Below are 23,389 nucleotides of genomic sequence, written 5' to 3'. Positions count from 1 at the left end.
ATTGTCAAAATTTCACAGATAAACAAAGAAGGCTCGTAGTTTTCGATCCCAGATTCACTTCATACATGTGTTATGTCAATGGCCATGTGGTGGGACTATGTGTGCACAGCTAGTAAGTATTTTGTGGCTGAAAATATGACCTGTAGGTTTTTAAAGTTCGCCTGCCATTGAAGTCAATGGGGCCTGCCGCGAACTTTGCGGTTTGCGAACATTTGGCGGTTCGCATTTGTGAAACGTCCCGTCGGAAGTTCGTCCATCTCCACCAGTAACCTGTTGACTTATGGATGGATCAACTTGCCATATCAGCAGATTAGTACATGTTCAAGATCCTTTGGTCGAGCAGGACACTACTCCTAATTTGCTTATTGGGGATAATGCATCTAGCCCTACAAAACAGCCACAACATCTGGAAGCTTGGACAACAACTCCCACTCACATGAACTGGAGAGTGGTACTGGGACACACCAAAACTTTTCTTGGGCACCTGACTATGTACTTTATAAGGTTATCAAGTTTTGAAGTGTAACAAAGGTGGAAAATGTGTATTTGTTCTGTATATCGCCATTTTAGAAAAATGATTTGCCATTTCTGCTTTAAGATTAGTTGTAGCAGGAAAATTGTGTGATTGATAGAGATGGTGACCTGTTAAAAGTTTGTCTGCACTGCTAGGACGCAACACTAACCACCGGAAGCCGCTCCTGTTATTCTCTGATCGTGTGGTCACTATGACAGCCAATCACAGCAGTCACGTGGTTTTGTCTACCAAACAAATCTGCTAGCTCAGACTGTAGCTGTTAAAATGAAATGCAGGCAATAAAAAAAAGGGATTAATAAAAAAAATCTAAAACAAACATTACAAGCTGTTTTCATCAGCAAGGGGATTTATCAAAACAGTGTACCCAATGAAAATCCTCTATTTATGTAGGAAAAATAGTCATAGAGTTATTGTCAAGTTTACTGATGCCACGTACACACGTAGCAGACTATCCGGCGGACTTAGTCTGGCAGACTTTCCGCCGGACTGTCCGCCGGACTTTCCGAACGAGCTACTTGCCCACACACGGTACTTTTGCAGCGGACTAATACGGCGTACTAAGTCCGCCGGACTATCTGCCATACTTTTGAAATGAACGGACTCGCCCACATACACGTGGGAAAGTCCGCTCATTTTGAGCACATCTCCAGGTAGCCGGGGCCAGCGAAGGAGGCGTCGCTGGCCCCGTCACCTGGTATGGACTTAAAGGGGAATCCCTACACCAAGAAATCGGCGTGGGGGTCCCCCCTAGGTTCATATCAGACCCTTATCCGAGCATGCTACCCAGGCGGCCAGGAAAGGGGGTGGGGACGAGCGAGTGCCCCCCTTCTGACCCGTACCAGGCCGCATGCCCTCAACATGGGGGGGTGCCTTGGGGAAGGGGGGGCCGTGCGGCCCCCCACTCCAAAGCACCTTGTCCCCATGTTGATGAGGACAAGGGCCTCTTCCCGACAACCCTGGCCATTGGTTGTTGGGGTCTGCAGGCGGGGGATTTATCAGAATCCGTGAGCCCCCTTTAATAAGGGGGCCCCTGGATCCCTGCCCCCCACCCTATGTGAATGAGTATGATGTACAATGTATCCCTACCCATTCACCTATAAAAAAAGTGAAGAAAAAACAACACACAAGGGTTAAAATAGTTTATTGAACAGCTCCGGGGGTCTTCTTCCGTCTTCGGGGGTCTTCTCGCCGGACTCCTCCGCTATCTTCTGCTAGCTCTTTTACTAGCAGAGGAGCCTGGCTTTCTTCTTCGCCGCCACCGCCCTCTTCTTCCGACTTCGGGGGTCTTGTCCCCCTCTTTGGGGGTCTTGTCCCCCTCTTCGGTTCTTCTTGCCGGGCCACCACTCCTTCTTCTAGCTCTTTTACAAGCGGTGGCCCGGTCTTCTGTCGCTGCTGTCTTCTGGCCTTCTGTTCTTCTCTTCAGTTCTTCTCTTCTGTAGATGTTGCCTCGTTGCTGTCTCCGGTCACAATGACAGGGACCCTATATAAGTCGCCACGTCCCTGTCATTGTGACCGGAGACAGTGACGAGGCAACATCTCCAGAAGAGAAGAACAGAAGGCCAGAAGACAGCGGCGACAGAAGACCGGGCCACCGCTTGTAAAAGAGCTAGAAGAAGGCGCGGTGGCCCGGCAAGAAGAACCGAAGAGGGGGACAAGACCCCCGAAGAGGGGGACAAGACCCCCGAAGTCGGAAGAAGAGGGCGGTGGCGGCGAAGAAGAAAGCCGGGCTCCTCCACTAGTAAAAGAGCAAGCAGAAGATAGCGGAGGAGTCCGGCAAGAAGACCCCTGAAGACGGAAGAAGACCCCCGGAGCTGTGCAATAAACTATTTTAACCATTGTGTGTTGTGTGTTGTGTTTTTTTTTTTACTTTTTTTTTACAGGTGAATGGGTAGGGGTACACTGTACCCCATACTCATTCACATAGGGTGGGGGGCAGGGATCCGGGGGCCCCCTTATTAAAGGGGGATCACGGATTCTGATAAGCCCCCCGCCCGCAGACCCCGACAACCAACGGCCAGGGTTGTCGGGAAAAGGCCCTTGTCCTCATCAACATGGGGACAAGGTGCTTTGGGTGGGGGGCTGCATGCCAACCCCCCCATGTTGAGGGCACGCGGCCTGGTACGACTCAGGAGGGGGGGCGCTCCCTCGTCCCCACCCTCTTTCCTGGCCGTCCGGGTAGCGTGCTCGGATAAGAGTCTGATATGGACCGATTTTTCGGCGTAGGGATCCCCCTTTAAGTCCATACCAGGTGACGGGGCCAGCGACGCCTCCTTCGCTGGCTACCTGGAGACACGCTCAAAATGAGCGGACTTTCCTCCGGGTGGGAAAAGTCCACTCATTTCAAAAGTACGGTGGACTGGCACACACGCGGCCGTACTGACGGCCGAAATGCGAGTCCGGCGGACATATTGGCGCGCAAAAATACTTTCTTAGTCCGCCGGTCTTTTGGGTAAAAAAAGCCTGCCGGAGCCTACACACGGGGTGGATTGTCCGGCGGACTTGAGTTCTCAGGACTTTTCCACAGGATTGTTTGATCGTGTGTACGAGGCACGAGGCATGCTGACACAACTAAATATGGTCTGGGCATCTAGACATCAATGACCTCTGACCAGAAGAGAGTTAAAGTACAAAGTTGGTGGTTTCTGGTTTGCAAGTATACAAATTTGGTTAATTTAGGCCTTCCAACCTCTACTGGAATCGATTAGCTCACCGTTCCAATACAGGAGTCCTTCACATCCACCCAGACAGCATCAGATACAATCTCACGTTTTCCCGCTTCTTTTGCCACATAATAGGCCACCACACGAAAAGATGGGAGAAAGTCACTTGTGATGGAAACCGATATGGTGCGAAGGGTCTGACCACTTCCAAGTTCTTCTCTACCCTTAGCCATGATGTGTCCCCTGCTTAAAATCTGGAGAAGAATATATAAAGGAATTAGTGAAAATTGGTGTACACCTCTGAAATGAAAAATGAACAAAGCACATCCTTCTATATTGTATACTTGCTTCAATCCAAAGCACTAAGTGTGTTATTTTCTCCTCCCTTATTATCAGATTTGTATCTTCCCATGTGTAGTATGAGGGGGTCACATGGGTCACAACTGAGACCCAGTCCATACTCCAGGGGTCCCATGTGGCCTCCTTGATTCGTACATGTCATTTGCCCCGACCCATGTGGTTAGAGGAAAGTTTGCACTCTGCACTCCGCCCCCCCCCCCCCCCCCAATCTTCCCCTGTCAATAGGAGAGTTCAGACCTCCCATATACCAAGGATAACTTGCCACAAATTTGTAGCAGTGTTGAATTGTAAGTCTGGTAACTTGCTGCACATTTTCACTGGCAAGTTGTACATTTGCAGAGAAATTGAAGGACAAGTTCTAGTTGACACTTTTCAAATTTGTAGCAAATTTGGGTGCCAAGTCTCTAGCAAGAGCAAAGTTGCAGTGGTGAGTCTACAGCAAGAACTCTGCAAATCTACAGCATGAAAAGGCTTATACACTTATAAAGGAAGGGGAAGGCTCCATAGTGTAATAATTTCCACAAATAGTTTTATTAGCACACAATAGTAACTGACAGTTTAAGGTAAGGTATGATACCCTTTGAAAAAGTCATGTGAACAGTGACGCAACACGTCAGAGAGAGAGCCGGGTAATGTCACTCCCGGTCGTGACCGAGACTGCTGTTAACGCTGATTGTTTACAACTTAAACTGTAAGTTACTATTGTGTGCTAATAAAACTATTTGTGGAAATTATTACATTATGGAGCCTTCCCCTTCCTTTATACGTGTATGAGCCTTCTCTATCCTGGTGACTGTGACCCTGCTGAAGAACATCTTAGGAATTGATTGGACACTATTTTGTATCAATTGGTATTGGAAATACCAGAGACGCTTATCAATTGGATTCATGAGGTGAGAGGCTGGGGAAATGGTGTTGCACACAGTGGATGGTGGAGATTTTCTGGATATTGGCACTCTACACTTTATCTATGATGAACTATATTTGCACACTTGGATTCATTAAAATATCTGGACACATTTCTTTGCACTTTAAATGGGACTATATAATTGTATATTTGTTGGATGAATTGTAATTTTTTTGATGAATTAGCAATATAAATATTTTTTGAGATAGAGATATATATATATAAAATCTCTATGTAGTGGCGGCTCCTGAAGAGCATGCGCTATGCGTTTTTTCAAAGTTAAACTTTCCTTAAACCGCAGTTTGGTTTAGGTACAATGGTCTAAATTGGACTTCAGCATCAGTCAGACTGGACTGTGAGATGTTCAGCCTGGCCACAGGGGGCACTGTCTCTTCTGGCAGGCATGGAGCTATGGTCTGGTCAGGTGCTTAAGTTCCTCCCACTCGGAGCCAGGCCAGTGGGAGTGGCCCTCTCGCTGTGCTTTCTGTGAGAGGGTATTTAAGATGCGGACATCACGTGGTTCGGGGGTTCCGGTCCAGAATGATGTACTGACTTCATGGTCCTGGTCCTCCTGACCAGACCCCAGGAAGGCTATGGACTGGGGTGCGGATCCACCAGACTTTGATGTCTCGGGGCTGGCTAGCCCGAGGCAAGGAAACTAAAGGAGGATTCTGAGGTGGTTGGGTGCCGTCTCCGGTTCTGGTGAGACCCAGTGTACTTCAAGAATTCCAGGGGAGGACTTTTCAGAAGAACACCACGTATGGGTTGGTTTTCTTAGCAAGAGCATGGAAGGGCTGAAGTAACTGAGAGAATCCGGTCTTGTGGATATAGCCAAGCAGGCTGAAAGATCCAGGTATCCTACAAGTGTTTTCAAGCTTAGATTCCCTACTTGTTCTACAACAACGTCTGTGGCAGAGACATTATCTTGTACGCGTGCATGTTTATATAGGCGTGTTTGACAAACACAAACACATAAACATGCACATTTGGCCAGATGTATATGATAAGGGTATAAATATGTACACTTGGCCTATTAGATTATTCATGTTAATATAACTGTATCTCATGAGTAGGGATGAGCTGGGTGTTTGAGTCGAACGCATGTAAAGTTCGGCGAAACCAGAACTTTATGGGCCGTTTGCGCCACATTTGAGTGGTGCTCACGGCCCATAATGCACTGCGGCATTGCAGTGCATTGCTGGCTGATGATTGGCCAAGCATGCACTATGACCTGCATGCTTGGCCAATCATAGCGCTGTCAGCGAGGAGACCTGCCTGTGGCCAATTAGGGCTCAGGGGGTTTAGTACACGTCCCACGCTATATAAGGCCGCCTACGCGGCGGCCTTGAAAAGTGTGTTGTGGCGGCTCATAGAGACATGCAGAGACAGTGTCTTCATTTCCTTTGAACCTAGTGCAATTACAGTCGGTGTATTGTGCCTCCTGCACAGTGTACACCCGAAGCTACCCCAATTGCTGGTGTTGTTCTGGTCCTATACCACAGGCAGCTGCAGCAGTTACAGTCAGTGTATTGTGCCCCCTGCACAGTGTACACCTGAAGCTACCCCAATTGCTGATGTTGTTCTGGTCCTATACCACAGGCATCTGCAGAAGTTAGTCTGTGTATTGTGCCACCTGCACAGTGTTCACCTGAAGCTACCCCAATTGCTGGTGTTGTTCTGGTCCTATACCATAGGCAGCTGCAGCAGTTACAGTCGGTGTATTGTGCCAACTGCACAGTGTACACCTGAAGCTACCCTAATTGCTGGTGTTGTTCTGGTCCTATAACACAGGTAGCTGCCGCAGTTACAGTCGGTGTATTGCACAGTGTACACCTGAAGCTAAAAACTCAAATTGCTCATGTTCTTCAGATCCTATACAACATGCAGGCAGCTGCAGTAATTACAGTTGGTGTACTGTGTCAACTGCACAGTGTGCACCTAAAGCTACCCTAATTGCTGGTGTCCTGCTGATCCTATACAGGATAGGCATCTGCAGTAATTACAGTCAGTGTACTCAGTGTGCACCTAAAGCTACCCCATTTGCTGATGTTCTCATCTCCCTGCAGGTCATTAGTATGTCTGGAAGGCCAACAAGGAGAGGCAAACAGTCACAAGCCAATAAGAGGGCAAGCAGGCTCTGTGTCTAGAGGCAACAGTGCTGATCGTGGACGTGGTGCATCGTCATCAACACGTGGTCATGGGACACGCTTGTCCTTATTTTCGGCAGCTGGACGTGTTGAGCTGCAACATGCCGAAGACTTGGTAGTGTGGATTAGGGATGAGCCGAACATCCCCCGGTTCGGTTCGCACCGGAACCTTCGAACAGACCTAAAATTCGTACGAACTTTAGAACCCTATTAAAGTCTATGGGACTCGAACGTTCGAAATCAAAAGTGCTAATTTTAAAGGCTAATATGCAAGATATGCAACAGACACAACACCCACTTTAACTGCTGCAGATGCCTGTATTACAGAACACCAGTAATAAAGTATAGTTTCAGGTGTATACTGTGCAGGAGGCACACAACACCCACTCTAACTTCTGCAGATGCCTGTATTACAGAAACAGAACACCAGTAATAAAGGGTAGCTTCAGGTGTATACTGTGCTGGAGGCACACAAAACCCACTTTAACTGCTGCAGATGCCTCTATTACAGAAACAGAACACCAGCAATAAAGGGTGGCTTCAGGTGTATACTGTGCTGGAGGCACACAACACCCACCTTAACTGCTGCAGATGCCTGTATTACAGAAACAGAACACCAGCAATAAAGAGTAGCTTCAGGTGTATACTGTGCAGGAGGCACACAACACCCACTGAACAAGCGCTAGGTTCCCAAGCAATAAAAACACCGTCCCTGCCCCCAGCATCCTGCTTGTGGCCAATTATGGCTCTCCTCGCTGCTGGCGCTGTGATTGGCCAAGCATGCGGGGTCACAGTTCATGCTTGGCCAATCATGAGTCAGTAATGCACTGCGATGGCGCAGTGCATCGTGGGCAGTGAGCGCCACACGAATGGTGTTTTTTGTATATAAGATGGTATTAGATGGTTTTTATATACAATTAGTAGTTAGGTTTCTTTATTTGTTTTTTGGGGTTTGTTTATGTTCACGTTTACTGCATGCTGTGTTTGTTGTATTTATGGTTTGCTATGTTTCACTATAAATAAATATCACTTTAATATATATGTAGCACTAACCCCCGAAGGAGCTGATAACATTTTCTGGGCTTACGATTACCTTCTCCAGCTCATACTCATTGTTCTTGTCTAGGGGTTCCCAGGGTTGATAACCCAGTAACTGTAGAGACCGACACTTGAATTCCTTGTTAGGATTTTTATTTTGCATGAAACTAATTAACAAACTCAGTCTCTAAGTTGGGAATAGAGGGTATCAGGGTAAAGTTTAGCTCAGGTGCTTGGAACTGCTGACTTCAAATAAAGTCTCTTTCTATGTACACAATCCAGGGAACAGCTGCTAGCAACTGGATCCTTTAACTGTTGGATAAATCCTTAAGTTTTGGGTTTAGCAGCCAACAGGTAATTCTAGCTTTTCAAAGTCTCTCACACAGACTTGGTTGGAAACTTAGTTACAACTGGAAGGGTAGAAGTAGGAACGTTTCTTACTGTACCAGAATCTTTCAGCCGGTCCAGCGATACCGTAAGAACTGTGGATTCAATCAATGTCCATGGCAGCTCTGCTTCCAGGCTCTTACCGAGCAGCCAGCCGTGTGTGTGGCTCTCCTACCGAAGAGAGTCCTCCCCTGGTCGCGTGTAGAGTTGCTGGGTCTATCACCTGAGATGGCACCGGAACACCTCCTTCCAGTTACAGCGCCTCAAATCAGCCAGTTCCGAGGCTCGGAAACGGATGGGTCCGCACCCCAGGCCATGAGGGCTCCCGGGGGCTGGACAGGAGGACTAGGACCATGGAGTCAGCAACAACTTCTGGAATGGAACCCCGAACCACGTGACTTTGGCATCTTAAGTACCCCATCCCGGACTACGCAGTGAGACAAACGCGCCCATGGTTTGGTTCCGAGATAAGGATTGGTACTCAATGCGTCCAACCAGACTGCATTCTATTGCCTCCCACAGGTGTACAACCCCACCTATGACCAGGCAGAACTCCTATGCAACCCAGTCAAACTGATGCCAAAGTGCAATTTAACACAATTAACCCCAAAACTCACTACAGTTTTAGGCAAAAACTAAATTTGAACATATAGCGCATACTCGTTGGGAGTACAGACGCTATATATATATATATATATATATATATATATATATATATATATATATATATATATATATATATATATATATATATATATATATATATCCTTGTTTGGTCTCAGTTCCCTTGTGTAGCTATGTGTCTGGTCTCCATAGCCGCTGATCCTGACACATAGGACTTGTTTACAGTGAGATCTGGGGTCTATAAGTTCTCACATCTCATCTTGGCTGAGAAGCCTGAAATAAAAAAAAAATTATCCTGGCTGCCCAGCCGAGACAATGGCATATTTTCAAATGCAGAGGCCAGGCATGACATCATAAAATTGTGCCAGGCCTCCGAAAGGTCATAGAGACTTTTGAGGACCATCTGGCTTGCCGAATTCTCTATGATCTACTTATGGTGCTGGTCAATTCCTTCACTGGCTCATCGATTGCACGGGTGAGCTGGTAGAAGCACCAGAGGGGGGCTGTCCCCTCCTGCCGCCTGTAAGAATGATCAAGCGGCTGAACAGCTGCTATGGCTGTTCTTATGGTGCAGGGAATCGCTGGCTGTAAAATAAGATATCTGAATGATATCTGAATTATTGATTAATTCTTAAGTATTTATTACCGTATATACTCGAGTATAGGCCGACCCGAATATAAGCCGAGGCCCCCAATTTACCCCCAAAAAAACTGGCAAACTTATTGACTCGTGTATAAGCCGAGGGTGAGACATGCCTGTCCATCCCTGTGTGTGTGTCCGTCCATCCCTGTGTGTCCGTCCATCCCTGTGTGTCCGTCCATCCCTGTGTGTCCGTCCATCCATCCCTGTGTGTGTGTGTGTCCATCCATCCATCCATCCCTGTGTGTGTGTGTCTCCATCCATCCATCCATCCATCCCTGTGTGTGTGTGTCTCCATCCATCCATCCATCCATCCCTGTGTGTGTGTGTGTTTCCATCCATCCATCCATCCATCCCTGTGTGTGTCTCCATCCATCCATCCATCCCTGTGTGTGTCTCCATCCGTGTGTGTGTGTGTGTGTGTGTGTGTGTGTGTGTGTGTGTGTGTGTGTGTGTGTGTGTGTGTGTGTGTGTGTGTGTCCAGCCTACCTTTGTCCCGAGCCTCCGTCCCGTGCCTTGCCTCCTTGCCTCCGTCCCGTGCCGTGACTTGCCTCCTTGCATCCGTCCCGTGTCGTGCCGTGCCTTGCCGCCGCCGTCCCGTCCCGTCCCGTGCCGTGCCTTCCCTTGCCTCCGTCCCGTGCCCTCTTCGTCGGCGGCCATTGTAAAGTTCAAAAGCTGCGCCGCCGCCTTCGCCTGTGATAGGCGGAACACTGAATTTCCCAGCAGCCTGTGTTCCGCCTATCACAGACGTCGTATCATCCTCGTCCGTAGTACGAGGATGATACGATGTCCGTGATAGGCGGAACACAGGCTGCTGGGAAATTCAGTGTTCCGCCTATCACAGGCGAAGGCGGAGCCGGAGGCGCGGCTTTTGAATAGAATGGCCGCTGTCTGTCTGCTCGACACGCTGATCGAGCGGGCAGACAGCGATGACTCGAGTATAAGCCGAGGGGGGCACTTTCAGCCTCAAAAAAGAGGCTGAAAATCTCGGCTTATACTCGAGTATATACGGTAATCATTATTTATATTTTTTTGACCGGAGTTTGAAGGTAGAAGTGAATCTTGCTTATAACCCATCTAGTGCTATTTTTTTGTATACCAGCTGATTCTGACATGATACGGAGTATGTTATGTGTGCGGTGGCGTTTATTGGCAGATCGTGCTGCATGTCAGAGACAGTGTGGTCCCGGCTGGCTGTGAGCACCACGGGACACAAATAAAATCGGAGTTCCGGTTGGTGGGTCACGCCCTCAGACGAAGTCAGATATGAGGAAACGTATCAGCACGTGACGTCTGCGCCTCACGAGTGCTTTCCAGCCAGCCGAACGACCAGTAAGACATCCGCTGTTCTATACGGCGGATGTTCTGCTCCTTTATGGCGGACAGTTCAACTAATAAGGCACAGTGCGCTTTATTATACGCTTCATTTATTTTACATTGTGGTATGCATATTTGTACTGGGGGGGGGGGGGGGGTGTTGGCGAATATCAATAAAATTGTATAAACGGGATTACGCTATGTGGACATTGTATTTTTTCACATGCATACCCGGAGCCCTGGTGTAAACAACCCTGACATCTAGTGGATGGTGGGAGATGAGCAGTGGAAAAGTGGATATATGCTTGAGATATCGAGGCTCTATATTTGTGGTCTGGTGAGTGTACCCCCAAAGGGGAGATTTTGCCGCACGTGGTGAAGTTTGGGCGGAAGCTTTGTACAAATCACAATAAGAGACTCTTTTTTTCTTATGCTTGCCTCATCGTATTGGTTATGAGAAGGGATATCTGCATTTGAATGTGGATAAAAGCGCTGCTGCAATATTGTAAAAGGACTTGCATTGTTTTTTTTTAATATTGCCACTTTTCTATTGATTGTTTATAACTAAGTAGCTGCTTTTTACAACATACTTAAAATCATAAGGTGACTGGTCCAAGGAGCGCAGAGTGGTGTGCATTGGGGGGGCTTTTTCTTTCTGCAACATCCTTGATTACTAATCTTTACATAATAATAGAATCCATCCACAAGAAATTAATTTAATCGGAATCTCTAATCTCTGTAAAACCACTACAATAATCACATATTAATTTTATGCTTTTTCCACCACCCCCCCCCCCTTTTTTTTTTTTTTTAATCCCCTCTCCCCCATCATCCTGAATGTGTCACATCCCACTTTTAACACCACTTCCATACAAAAATGGCTAGATTTTAAACAAATGTATGCACAAAATTAAAACTTTGACGAAGTATATAATCTAAAGCCGCGTACACACGGGCGGACTGTATGGCCAACTTAGTCCGTCAGACAATCCGACGGACAGTCCGTCCTACTTTCGAATGAACGGACTTGACCACACACGGATGCACAAACAGTCCGTCGAAAGTTTGCGCGATGACGTGTACAGCACGTACGACGGGACTAGAAATAGGAAGTCCAATACACAGCAATGCAACCTTTCGCCGTGTAAATCCTTTCTGAGCATGCGCCATACTTAGTCCGTCGAACTAGCCTACTCACGAGCGGATTGTCCGCTGAAACCAAAGTACGACGGACAATATTACGGAAATTCCGAAATACTTAGTCCGCCAGACTGCACGCTGAAAAAGTCCGCTGAAGCCCACACACGAGTGGACTGTCCGTTGAAATGTGTTTCGACGGACTAAGTTGGCCAGACAGTCCGCCCGTGTGTACGCGGCTTTATCGATACCATATGCTTCTAGAAATTGTACTTGAAACCAATTGTCAAATGTAATATGTTTACGTGTTCATACCAACATTACTTTGTAATATGTTCTTATGTTCATTTAATAAAATCTTTCTAAAACAAAGAAAAAAAAGCTGCTGCAGTTTGGCTGCTTTATTTCCATGTATAAAAACCATAAAAAATTCAAGAAAAAAAAAGACTAGCTCATGCACACTGGACATTATAAAAAAAAGCCAGTAGTGTTAACTGTAGAATGAGATTGTTGCAGTAGCATTTTTTAGCGTGCTTTAGCTGTAGCGTTTTTTTTTTTTTTAACAAAATGATACTCCCACAAAAGCTTATGGTTCAAAAACAATGATAAATGCAGAAAAGCCATATTTGTCAGCTTTTTTTTAGTTAGAGCATTTTTACAGCTGAAAACCTCTCTTCAAAACCCACGTGTGAATATGGACACATAGGATAACATGTGAGTTTTTTTTTGGGCTGCAGAAAAAAACATCTGAAGCTAAAAACAACAGCTGTAAAAAACATCCAGTGTACATGAGGCCTAATGCCCTGTACACACGATCAGAATTTTGGTCGGAAAAAGCTCTGATGGTTTTCCCGATGGAATTACAACTGCATTCCGCTCAAGCTGTCTTACATACACACGGTCACACCAAATTCCGACCATCAAGAACACAGTAATGTACAACACGTACGACGGGACTAGAAAATGGAAGTTCAATACCCAGTAGCCAATAGCTTCCATCTCGCAGTTGAATCTGAGCATGTGTGAGTTTTTGTGCGTTGGAATTGCATACACACGATCGGAATTTCTGATAGAAACTTTTTCGTCTGAAAAATGGAAAACATGCTCCCAATCTTTTGCTGGCAGAAATTCAGCCAGCAAAATTCAGATGAAGCATACACACGGTCGCATTTTTCTACGAAAAGCTCTCATCGGTCTTTTGCTGGCCGAAATTCCAACCGTGTGTACGCGGCATTAGACTAAAACTGAATCAAAATTTGCTTCCAAAGTTAACACTGGCCTAAAGGCTTTTCATTAAAACGAATGGCTTGCACAATATATTACTCAAATTCACATTACCAGGTAGGTCACATGTGGGAGGTGAACATCTGCGCTCTTGATGTTGAAGTTGATTTGAACGATTTCTCCAAATTTCAGCTCAGTCGAAGGCACACTAAGGTGCAGATAATTTCTACTTCCGTGCATCGGTTTATAGGCTATGCCTGTCATGGTAGCATTTGCCTGTCGGTTGTTAGGTAAATCCTCTTGAACTGTTTTCACCTTATAAAATATTGAGGGCACAGTCAACTCAAGAGCAATACTATACAGGTAAAAAACAGGTAAAAAATTTAAATGTTTCAGTTTTTTTTTAATTTCTATTTGGTATATTGTCCCCAATTCATGAACCTGCAGTAGCATTTAAGATACCTTAAAGGAATCTGGAGCATTCTAAAGTGGTCTCACAACCCATATTATATAATAGTATGTGATTCTAGCTAGCCTTAAGCACTATTCAGCACACTTTACACATAGCTCCCAACTATTCCTGATTTTGAGGTTCTGCCCCTGATTTTGAGGGACTCTTCCTGATTTGGAACAATGTCCCTCTTTCCTCCCTATTTGTCCCACATTTTGATTTGCTCTATATAGTTGTATATAAAAACACTAGTAGAAATATTTAGGATGGGATTTTAAGGGACTGGTTCACACAGGGGTGGTTTCAAAGCCATCCGACTCTGAAGCCGCCCTGTACAGCGTGACTTTAGCGCAGCTTGCAAAATGACTTCTGTATAGAAGTCAATGCAAGCCACTCCAAAGTCACCCCAAAGTAGTACAGGAACCTTTTTTCAAGTTTAAGCGACTTGAGTCACTCCTATTAGAACGGTTCCATTGCACTGAATGGAGCGCGACTTGTCAGGCTGACAGGTCACCCCTGTGTGAACCAACACCAAAAGTGCAAATTTGTCAACAAACATGCTGCTGTTAAAAATAACAAGTTTTTTTATTTACAAAATCATGAAAACAATGGTACATTAGTGTAGCAGAAAAAAAAGAAAACATACAAAAATAAAAAAACAAGAACTTGAAATATATATATATATATATATATATATATATATATATATATATATATATATATATATATATTATGTGACAGAGCGAGGCTCTGTCCCTATAAAATTGGAGGAAAAAGGGATCTCCAACCCTGTGTCCAGGTCTGGATGATAACGAGCAGGGTGTGTGCCCAGCTGCAGACAGGCCATATAATGAAAGGATGTTGGGAGTAGAGTGGAGAGGGATGGTGGAGTGGAGTAGCTTGAAGCTGTGTGCATGTCCAAAGAGCCCAAAGCTGTGTGCGTTGAAGGGTTGAAGCTGTGTGCGTCCAAAGAGCCCAAAGCTGTGTGCGTTGAAGGGTTGAAGCTGTGTGTGTCCAAGGAGTCCAAAGCTGTGTGTTAAAGGGCTTGAAGCTGTGTGCGTCCAAGGAGCCTAAGACTGTGTGCGTCCAAGCAGTTTGGTGGATGGAGCAAGTACCTATAGCAGCACTACTGCTGAAGAGTAGCCAGGTGGGCTAGCATTTTCATTTGGATTTTTTGTGTATTTAATGTAAGCTTGGACCCCTGCGTGGGATTTCTGGATGGACTAATATTTTGTTTTCTTATAATAAACGTGGGCTACCAGGCCCTTAACCATAAACGCCTGCCTGATGTGAACTAAAAAATGCATCTACCAATTGAGCTAAACACCCCAATGTTACAATATATATATATATATATATATATTTATTAATTATTATTAATTATTTTTTTTATTTTTTTTTTTTTTTTTACATACACACTATACAATATATCCAAGTCATTGGTTTTTGAATTTTTGTATATTTTTTTTTTCTTATTCCCTTTTTTTTTTTTTTTCATTTAGTAGCATCCCTCACACGTACTTCCTGATGAAACCAGGGTGGCAATGCATGTAGAAGATCATATGTAAAGGGACCCTGTTTTTACGTACATGTGTAAAGTACTGTAATGCCCCGTACACACGAGAGGGATTAAGTCTGACAGACCTCCAAAGGAGTTCCGCCGGAGTTCCGCCGGAGTTCCGACTGACTTTTCGACCGAACGGACTTGACCACACACCATCACACCAAACTCCGACGGAGTCGAACGTGATGACGTACGACTGGATTCGACGTAGGAAGTTCATAGACAGTAGCCAATAGCTGCCCTAGCGTCGGTTTTAGTCCGTCGGAGTAGCACACACACGAGCGAATTTTTCGAAGGGGACCGGGTCCGGCGGAGTTCCGACGGGAAAATTTAAAGCATGCTTCATTTCTAAAGTCCGTCAGACTTTAGCGAAGCTAAAGTCCGTTGCAGCCCACACACGATCGAATAGTCTGACGGACTCAGTCCGTCGGAGTTTGGATGTCGAAAAGTCCGCTCGTGTGTACGGGGCATTATGCTAATGTAGCCCCGAAGAAGCTGCTGAATTTGTTTGGGCCTGTACTCTGCTGGTGAACCCCCAATAACTTGGCTCAGTCCCCTTGACACAGCTGTGGTGTAGTTTTGGTGTGAAGCTAATGGTGAAGGATAACCCCACAATATACAATATAATAACAGCATACCTTTGTTATTACCTGGGTATCCAATGGCTCCACCTGCTGCTGAAAAAGGAACAACATTCCACACCAAAATACTTAACCAGAAACATATTTTTACTGGAACTTGTATTGAGTAATGTAAAAATGGTAATAACAACATTTGCACTGTCACATAAATATAATGTAACAGTACAGTATACAACAGATTGTACCCATACAGTTGTCTTGGATAACCTCTAAGAATGCGGCTCCAATTGGGACTGGGGCTCAGAGGGACTACGCTTTACTCTGGGCACCTTCCCACTTCCAGCACACTCTGGTGAATAAAGGAATGCAAATGATAAATATGATACAACACAACTACAAGGGAGCTCCCCCTACTGTAATAGGATGCAAGGCCTTGCAATAGCAGATGCAGTCTCTTTAGTCTTCTGTCTTCTGCCTGCTATTGGTGTTGTGACAATTTGTAATTGAACAGTAATCCACTTTTAATTCCCTTTGGTGTAATTGCTTTGGAATAACACAGTGCTAATAGTGTTGTGATGAATAGACTTGAGGCCTGCTCAAACTCAGTGTTCTCCATGGGACTACAGGTCCCAGCAACACCATGTCAAAGTCTAGGTGTGTAACAAAGTGCGTTAGAAACTGTGGGCAACAGCCCCCTCACTAAATTGGGTCTGAAGAATAAGACAGTTCCACTTCGCTGGTCTCAGTCCATTTGCTGCGGCCACACCATCATGCTGTTCTGCTTCAGAAGGTCACCAGGAGCTCTCAGTTACCTCCGTCAAAGTGCCTCTGGATCCTTCCTGATCTGACCACACTGCTATCCCAGCATACTATGATGTGAAGTCTTCCTCTGGCTTCAGATTGCTACTCCGCACCCAGCACGATGCAGTTCTCTGGAGTCCTCCTCACAGGTCCTTGTAGGCAGGCCATGTGTCCAGAAGAAAAAGAAAATGGCCACGTGTGTTATTTTATAGCCTTCCCAGCATGCAATTCAGCACAGGGTGATAATGGGTAGGTCACCCGGCATTCTGGGTAGGTAGGTCACAGTAAAATGTAAACAGAACAGTCACTTCCTGTTATCTTTCTAGTGCTTGAAAAAGAAAAATAATTGAAGTCCATTTCCTGTATTTAGCTGCTAGACGGCGCCAAATATTAAGCTATAACACTGTTCATAGAATTACTTTGCATTACATTTAATAGGCAAAAATGCCAGAGCTACACTGATACACTTACACTTAAGGGGGCATGGCAGGGGGTGTGTCCTATGGCTACATACTTTTGCTAATAGGTGTCCCTCGTTCCCATTTCAAAATGTTGGGAGTTATGCTTTACATAATACTGCTACTTAAAGATACAAGGCCATTGTGTCCAAACTTGGAAATAATTATGCAACCTGAGAAAAAACTAATAATGGAAAATTCTTTCTAGCAGGGGTTTGGTGGGTTGAAGCTCATTGCTTTCTCTGTTGGGTTTGCCCACTGTGTGACATCTCAGCCCTCAGATCTGATATTCCCCTCAACATCAGCTTAAAATACAGGACTTCTAAGATCATACAGAATTAATTACAGGCGTATTTTATCTGCAATTAACCTCCCTTTGACCTGCTTAAAGCTGCTTTTGCATTGCTATGCAGTATTCTTGGGACAAACCTAGTTCTGAATAGTTTTGAAACAAACATAGCTCTGAAGTTATTCTGAAGGTCAGAATACACAAAAAGAACAATAATGTTGGACATCACAAAAAAGTAAGTAAGTGTAAAAGAAATAGAACAAACCACTAAGCAGAAGAAATCAGTTTAGTTGATATATTTCTTTACCGTCCCAGAGTAAGCACCTAAGCAAGGAAAGCACTACTAACTGCTGTGACCCCATAGTAAGTACCAATGTATGTACAGTGTGAGGCTTTTTAGTTGCAAGCTGGGCACTATAACTTTAGGCTGATCACATTACTGGTTGCCTACTGGGGCAATGTTTAAATTTTTCACATACATGTTAAAATCTGAATTTTAGAATTCTACATACTTATAACACCCAAACATTACATTATATATTTTTTGAAAGCAGAGGCCCTGGAGAATAAAATAGTGGATGGTACAATTTTTTTTTTATGTCAGATAATATTTGTGCAGCCATTTATCAAATGCAATTTTTTAGGAAAAAATACGCTTACATTTTTGTTTAAACACAAAATAATACCCAGTTGTTTGGTAAAATATAAGGGATAATGTTGCATCATGTAAATTGATACCAAGCATATCAAGATATAAAATAGTGCACACTCTTGAAATGGCAACAAAGTACTGTAACTAAATTTGTCCATAGGTGACTCTTTTAGGGCTTGGTTTCCCCTAGTGCGACTTTTCCATGTGATTTGGGTCTGAAAAGTCGCATGACAAGTCATACCTCATGATTTGCAATGAGTACTGTTCATATCTGTGCGACTTCAAGTTGCAGCGACTTCCAGTGCCGGGAGGGCTTCAATAGATTTCCTCCCGTGATCGTGCTGCTCGCACGCCCCTTGGGGCACATGGCTGGTGCACTCTGTGATCAGCCAAGTCCTTCCAACTCAGCTGATCACAGAACAGGGTAAAGGGCCAATCACAGCGGGCCCTTCAGCTGTCAGCCAATGACAGCTGACCACGAAAGTAAACAGAAGTCAGTTATTGGCTTTCTTTCTCCTCACGATCAGAGTGAGGAGGGAAGCAGAAAGCTGGTAACCGGCTTCTATTACAAGGACATTGGTGCCCACCAGTGCTGCTATTCAATGCCTACCAGTACCCATCAGTGCGGCCAATCAGTGCCACCTATCAGTGCCCATCAGTGCAGCCAATTAGTGCCCATCAGTGTCACCTATCAGTGCTGCCTATAAGTGCTCATCAGTGCCCATAATTGCCACCTCTCAATGCTACCTCTCAGTGCCACCTATCAGTGAAGCCTCATCAGTGCTTCCTTATCAGTGCCCATGAGTGTAGCTTCATCAGTGCCCAATTAGTGCTGCCTCATCAGTACCTATCAGTGCAGCCTCATCAGTGCACATCAGTGAAGGAAAAAATTCCGTTTGCAAAATTTTATAACGAACTGTGTCATTTTTGTTTGTTTTTTTCAACATGTTTGATCTTTTTTTTTGTTTCTTTAGCAAAAAATAAAAAGCCCCAGTAGTAAATAAATACTGCCAAAAGAAAGCTCTATTTGTATGCAAAAAATTTAAAAAAAAAATGTTTGGGTACATTGTTGCATGACCACACAATTGTCATTCAAATGAAGGGGGAATAGGTGCCCAGTAAGCAAGTTATTAAATTAATATAGTTTTGAGGCATGTCTGTGATTAGATTTTTCTTCACATCAGTGGTCATCACCCCTGTCTTCAGGGCCCACTAAAAAGCCAGGTTTGCAAGATAACTGAAATACATCACAGGTGATACTATTTGCTGCTTAGTGATTGCAGTATTCTAGTCTGCATCTCCCCAAAGGTAATACATAAAACCTGGCCTGTTAGTGGGCCGAGGACAGGGTTGATGACCACTGCTCTACATAAATAAACTATTGAATGAACATTTTCCAAGAGTGGTAATTCCATACTTTTTGCCAGGGGTTGTAGACCCCTGTTATCTTCCCTGCCCTCTAAAGCAACTAACAAAGCACAGATCGTGCTGTGTTAGCTGCTTCACTGGCTGTTAAAGCCAGGGAATGACAGGTCTGAAACTGGAAGTGATAAAATTATCGTATTATTGTGGTCTTGGGCTTCTCAAACGATTGGTTGTGGGCTGTGTTGGTTATCTTATGCCGTGTACACACGATCAAACAATCCGGTGGAAAAGTCCGGCAAACTCAAGTCTGCCAAACAATCCCCCCGTGTGTAGCCTCCGGCATACTTTTTTGACCCGACAGTACGGCGGACTTAGAATGCCGTGTTGCACACCAATCTGCCCGCCGTACTCGCATTTCGGCGGACAATCCGGCCGTGTGTATGCCAGTCCGCCGCAGAAGAAGAACGGAAGGCGGTGGGGGCAACAGAAGACCGGGCCACCGCCTGTAAAAGAGCTATAAGAAGGCGCGGTGGCTCGGCAGAAGAACCGAAGAGGGGGACAAGACCCCCGAAGTTGGGAGAAGAGGCCGGCGGCGAGGAAAAAAGCCGGACTCCTCCGCTAGCAAAAGAGCTACAAGAAGATAGCGGAGGAGTCCGGCGAGAAGACCCCCGAAGACGGAAGACCCCCGGAGCTGTGCAATAAAGTATTTTATCTCGTGTGTTGTGTTTTTTTTTTGTACTTTTATTTTACAGGTGAATGGGTAGGGGTACATTGTACCCCATACTCATTCACATAGGGTGGGGGGCCGGTATCCGGGGGCTCCCGGATTCCGATAAGCCCCCCGCCCGCAGACCCCGACAACCAACGGCCAGGGTTGTCGGGAAGAGGCCCTTGTCCTCATCAACATGGGGACAAGGTGCTTTGGGGTGGGGGGGCCGCGGGGCCCCCCTTCCCCAAGGCACCCCCCATGTTGAGGGCACGCGGCCTGGTACGGCTCAGGAGGGGGGGGGCGCTCGCTCGCCCCCCTTTCCTGGCCGGCCAGGTAGCGTGCTCAGACAAGGGTCTGTTGTGGACTTGGGGGGGACCCCCACGCCGATTTTTTTCGGTGTTGGGGTTCCCCTTTAAGTCCATACCAGGCGGCGGGGCCAGCGACGTCTCCTTCACGGGCCCCGCCTACCTGGAGACGCGCTCGAAATGAGCGGACTTTCCTCCGCGTGTGTGAGCGAGTCCGTTCATTTCGAAAGTACGGCGGACTTAGTACGGCGGGCTTAGTACGCCGTATTAGTCCACTGAAAAAGTGCCGTGTGTGGGCAAGTAGCCCGTTCGGAAATTCCGACGGACAGTTTGGCGGACGTCCGTCAGACTAAGTACGTCGGACAGACGGCTACGTGTGTACGCGGCTTTACTTTAAAAAAGTAATTAGTTAAGTTACGAATTACTTCTCCCAAAAAGTAATTGAATTAGTAACTCAATTAGTACATTGGGAAAGTTACTCAGCAAAGTAACTGTGACTTTTTTTAAAATATTCTATAATGCAATTACGTTCTATAACATCTTTAATGTCAAAGATGTTTATATTAACTGATTGAAGAATAAGAACACTATATACAGTATTTTAGAACATTTGGTATTTATTTGAACCCAAATGTTGAGGGGGGTGGCAGCGGTGGTACTTGAGGGGTGGCAACGGTGGTAGTTGAGGGGGTGGCAGCGGTGGTTATGGGGGGGTGGCAGTGGTGGTGAACTGGAGGGGGTGGCAGGCAGCGTGGTACTTGGGGGGGTGGCAGCGGTGGTGGTGCCATCCTCTCCCACCACCACCTCTGCCTCTTACTAATCCCATCCCCCACCACCACTGATCTCATCCCTACCCTATCCCCCCCCATCACTTCTGTTGTAGAAGTGATGGTGGGTGGGTAGGGATGGGATCAGTAAGAAGCAGAGGTGGTGGAGAACTTGGGATGGTTCGATTGCACTGCAATTCGAATTATCAGTCACTTACTTGAATGCCTCCATGGATGCCTTTCATTATGGGGAAAGAGAGAGACCCTCCCCTTCACTCTATTGGTGTCAGCTGGTCAGCTGACTTCATTTTTCAGTGTCCACCCCGCCTCCCTACATTCCCTCTCTCTGGATAGGTGGGGCGGGATGGGGCAGTCCAGACAGTCTCTGAGTCTCAGCCTCTTCTAAGCTCAGTGGGCGAAAACCCCCCTCCCTGCAGCAGAAGAACGGCCAGGCAGTGCGGCCACGGTTGACCTCCCGGGCGGTAGATGTAATTGAGGTAACGCCGTCCAAGTAATGGGAACTGAGTTACCATGAGGGGAAGAGTAATCAGTTAGATTACTCATTACCCTCTAAAGTAACTCCGTTTATTTTAATTCAGTTACTTACATCACTGGTTGTGTGAGTGGGTGGCCCTTCTAAGCCCTGGAAAAATGAACAAGTGGCTTTACAAAGTCGATGGCTGAAAAAAACACTACCAGCTGCAGCCATGGTCTTGTAATAACCACATGCTGACAGAACATTTTTAAACATACGTTGATCGCCAAGTAATTAATAGATCGATCGCCCACAGGTTTACTTTTATATTGTTTTATGTAGATAACTTACAACAACATTCAAGAATATTATATCTGACTGTGTGTTAACTGTCAGTCTTGCAATTCCATCTTTCTGTGTTGGTACTCTTACTGCTCCTGGATCCACCACTAGAGGTATTCCATCAGCTGGAGACCCATCTGGATTAGTTACCAGCACCTAATGAAAAGTGAAAATGTATAAATAAACATAAAAATTATATTTTCATAATACCAGCCAAATCTTTAAAAGTATGGCAATGAGTAAACAGAAGTATGATAATTCAGTTCATTAAACAACTGGCTACCAAATGTTCACTTAAAGAGTAACTCCACTTTTGTTGAGAAAAAACAAAAAATCCAAGCTGGGTGATCTATGTACATTACAAGGATTTTAAAAAATGTTGATGCAGATTCCTACCTTTTGTTCTGAAGAAATCAATGTTTGTTCCTCTGAGTGAGCCCATATGCAAAGTTAATCTAATGGGAGTATTTTCATAATTATTAGTCAGCTGTTGTGCTTGCAAGGCTCTGAAGAAAAGTGGCAGGGTCTGCGATGTGATTTCATATTGGGAGTATCTCAGCAAAAATGATAGCTTTGTTGCATGCCTGAACACTTATCTCAGTGCAGACTTCTGGGAAATCATTGAGCCAATCACAGAAGCAGGAAAGTATGTCGCGGGGGGGGGGCACTTCCGGGTAGCATTTTCAGAAAAATCTTTTTTTTTGTAATAACAAAGTTAATGACAAAGGTTATAAAAATACATGGTGATCATGGCTTACATTTATAAAAAATGTCACTGATTGCAGCACTGATAAATAAATTACAAACACTTATTGTGTGTGTGTTTTTTTTTTTTTTGTTCTTAATTAAGGATTTTTTTATGCAGTGGGAAAACATGCAATTATAGTAATGCATTTCTCCCCTTGTTTTTACATATTATTGTTAGAGATTTATTTATTACCTTATTACAAAACATAAAAATATATACAACAAAATAATAGCAAAATTCACCATGAAAGCTAAAAAACAATAAGGGAAAGGACACAATTTTTTTTTTTTTTTTTAATGCATTACTAACTTTTTTTAAATTCATTTGTTTATATAATTTTTATTATATCATATGTAACCAGAGATGCGTTTTTTTTCTTTCCTCTGATTATTTGTTGAGGGGATTTTTGCTTGCTTGTTGTTTTTGGTATATTATGCTATTTGAGTTTTTTTTTGCCAAGAAATTTAATAAAAACAACATAAAATAACAATACAATAAACACAACGTATGGAAAAAAACACAAATACATACTTCTGCCCCTTTAACTTTTTTAAAGTTACTTATGTTACACCTTTTCTTATTACTGCAAAGTCAAAGAACAACAAAGTACACCAAACAATATACTACCCCATTCAACCAGTTACCCTTGTGATAACGCAAGAAATTAGATATCAAAGTCACAGAAGGTACTCTATGTCAGTACATCTTAAACTTTGGAAGCTTATGTAACCCGTTGTCTTGTAAGCAGTTTGGTTCCAGGTGGACAGTTCCAGGGTTGGTGATCAGTACACTACTCCAATGAAAATGCATAGAGTGTTTTTACACTGGCAGAGAGGGAGACATTCTGAAACCTTTTACTATACACAAGGATGTGAGCGGTGCCCATATGGGGAGCTGGAGAGAGTA

At 44.8% G+C, this 23,389-nt stretch overlaps 1 protein-coding gene across 1 annotated transcript in view; it reads right to left on the bottom strand.

The window, feature by feature from the left end:
* Window positions 1-23,389, bottom strand: part of LOC143961246 (complement C3-like) — a 659,302-nt gene that overhangs the window by 504,867 nt on the left and 131,046 nt on the right. The window contains exons 11-13 of the mRNA XM_077470481.1: window positions 21,745-21,891; window positions 13,091-13,291; window positions 3,246-3,449 (exon numbers count right to left, since the gene is read on the bottom strand). Coding sequence (XP_077326607.1) covers window positions 3,246-3,449; window positions 13,091-13,291; window positions 21,745-21,891 — 552 coding nt within the window. The remainder of the gene's footprint in view (window positions 1-3,245; window positions 3,450-13,090; window positions 13,292-21,744; window positions 21,892-23,389) is intronic.

The sequence above is a fragment of the Lithobates pipiens genome, unplaced genomic scaffold (genome assembly GCF_037356315.1).
Source record: "Lithobates pipiens isolate NorthernLeopardFrog02 unplaced genomic scaffold, aLitPip1_a1.2 Scaffold_8, whole genome shotgun sequence".
Lineage (NCBI taxonomy): Eukaryota > Metazoa > Chordata > Amphibia > Anura > Ranidae > Lithobates > Lithobates pipiens.
The sequence above is the reverse complement of the archived record's forward strand: the minus strand, read 5'-3'. Positions and strand labels throughout refer to the sequence as shown.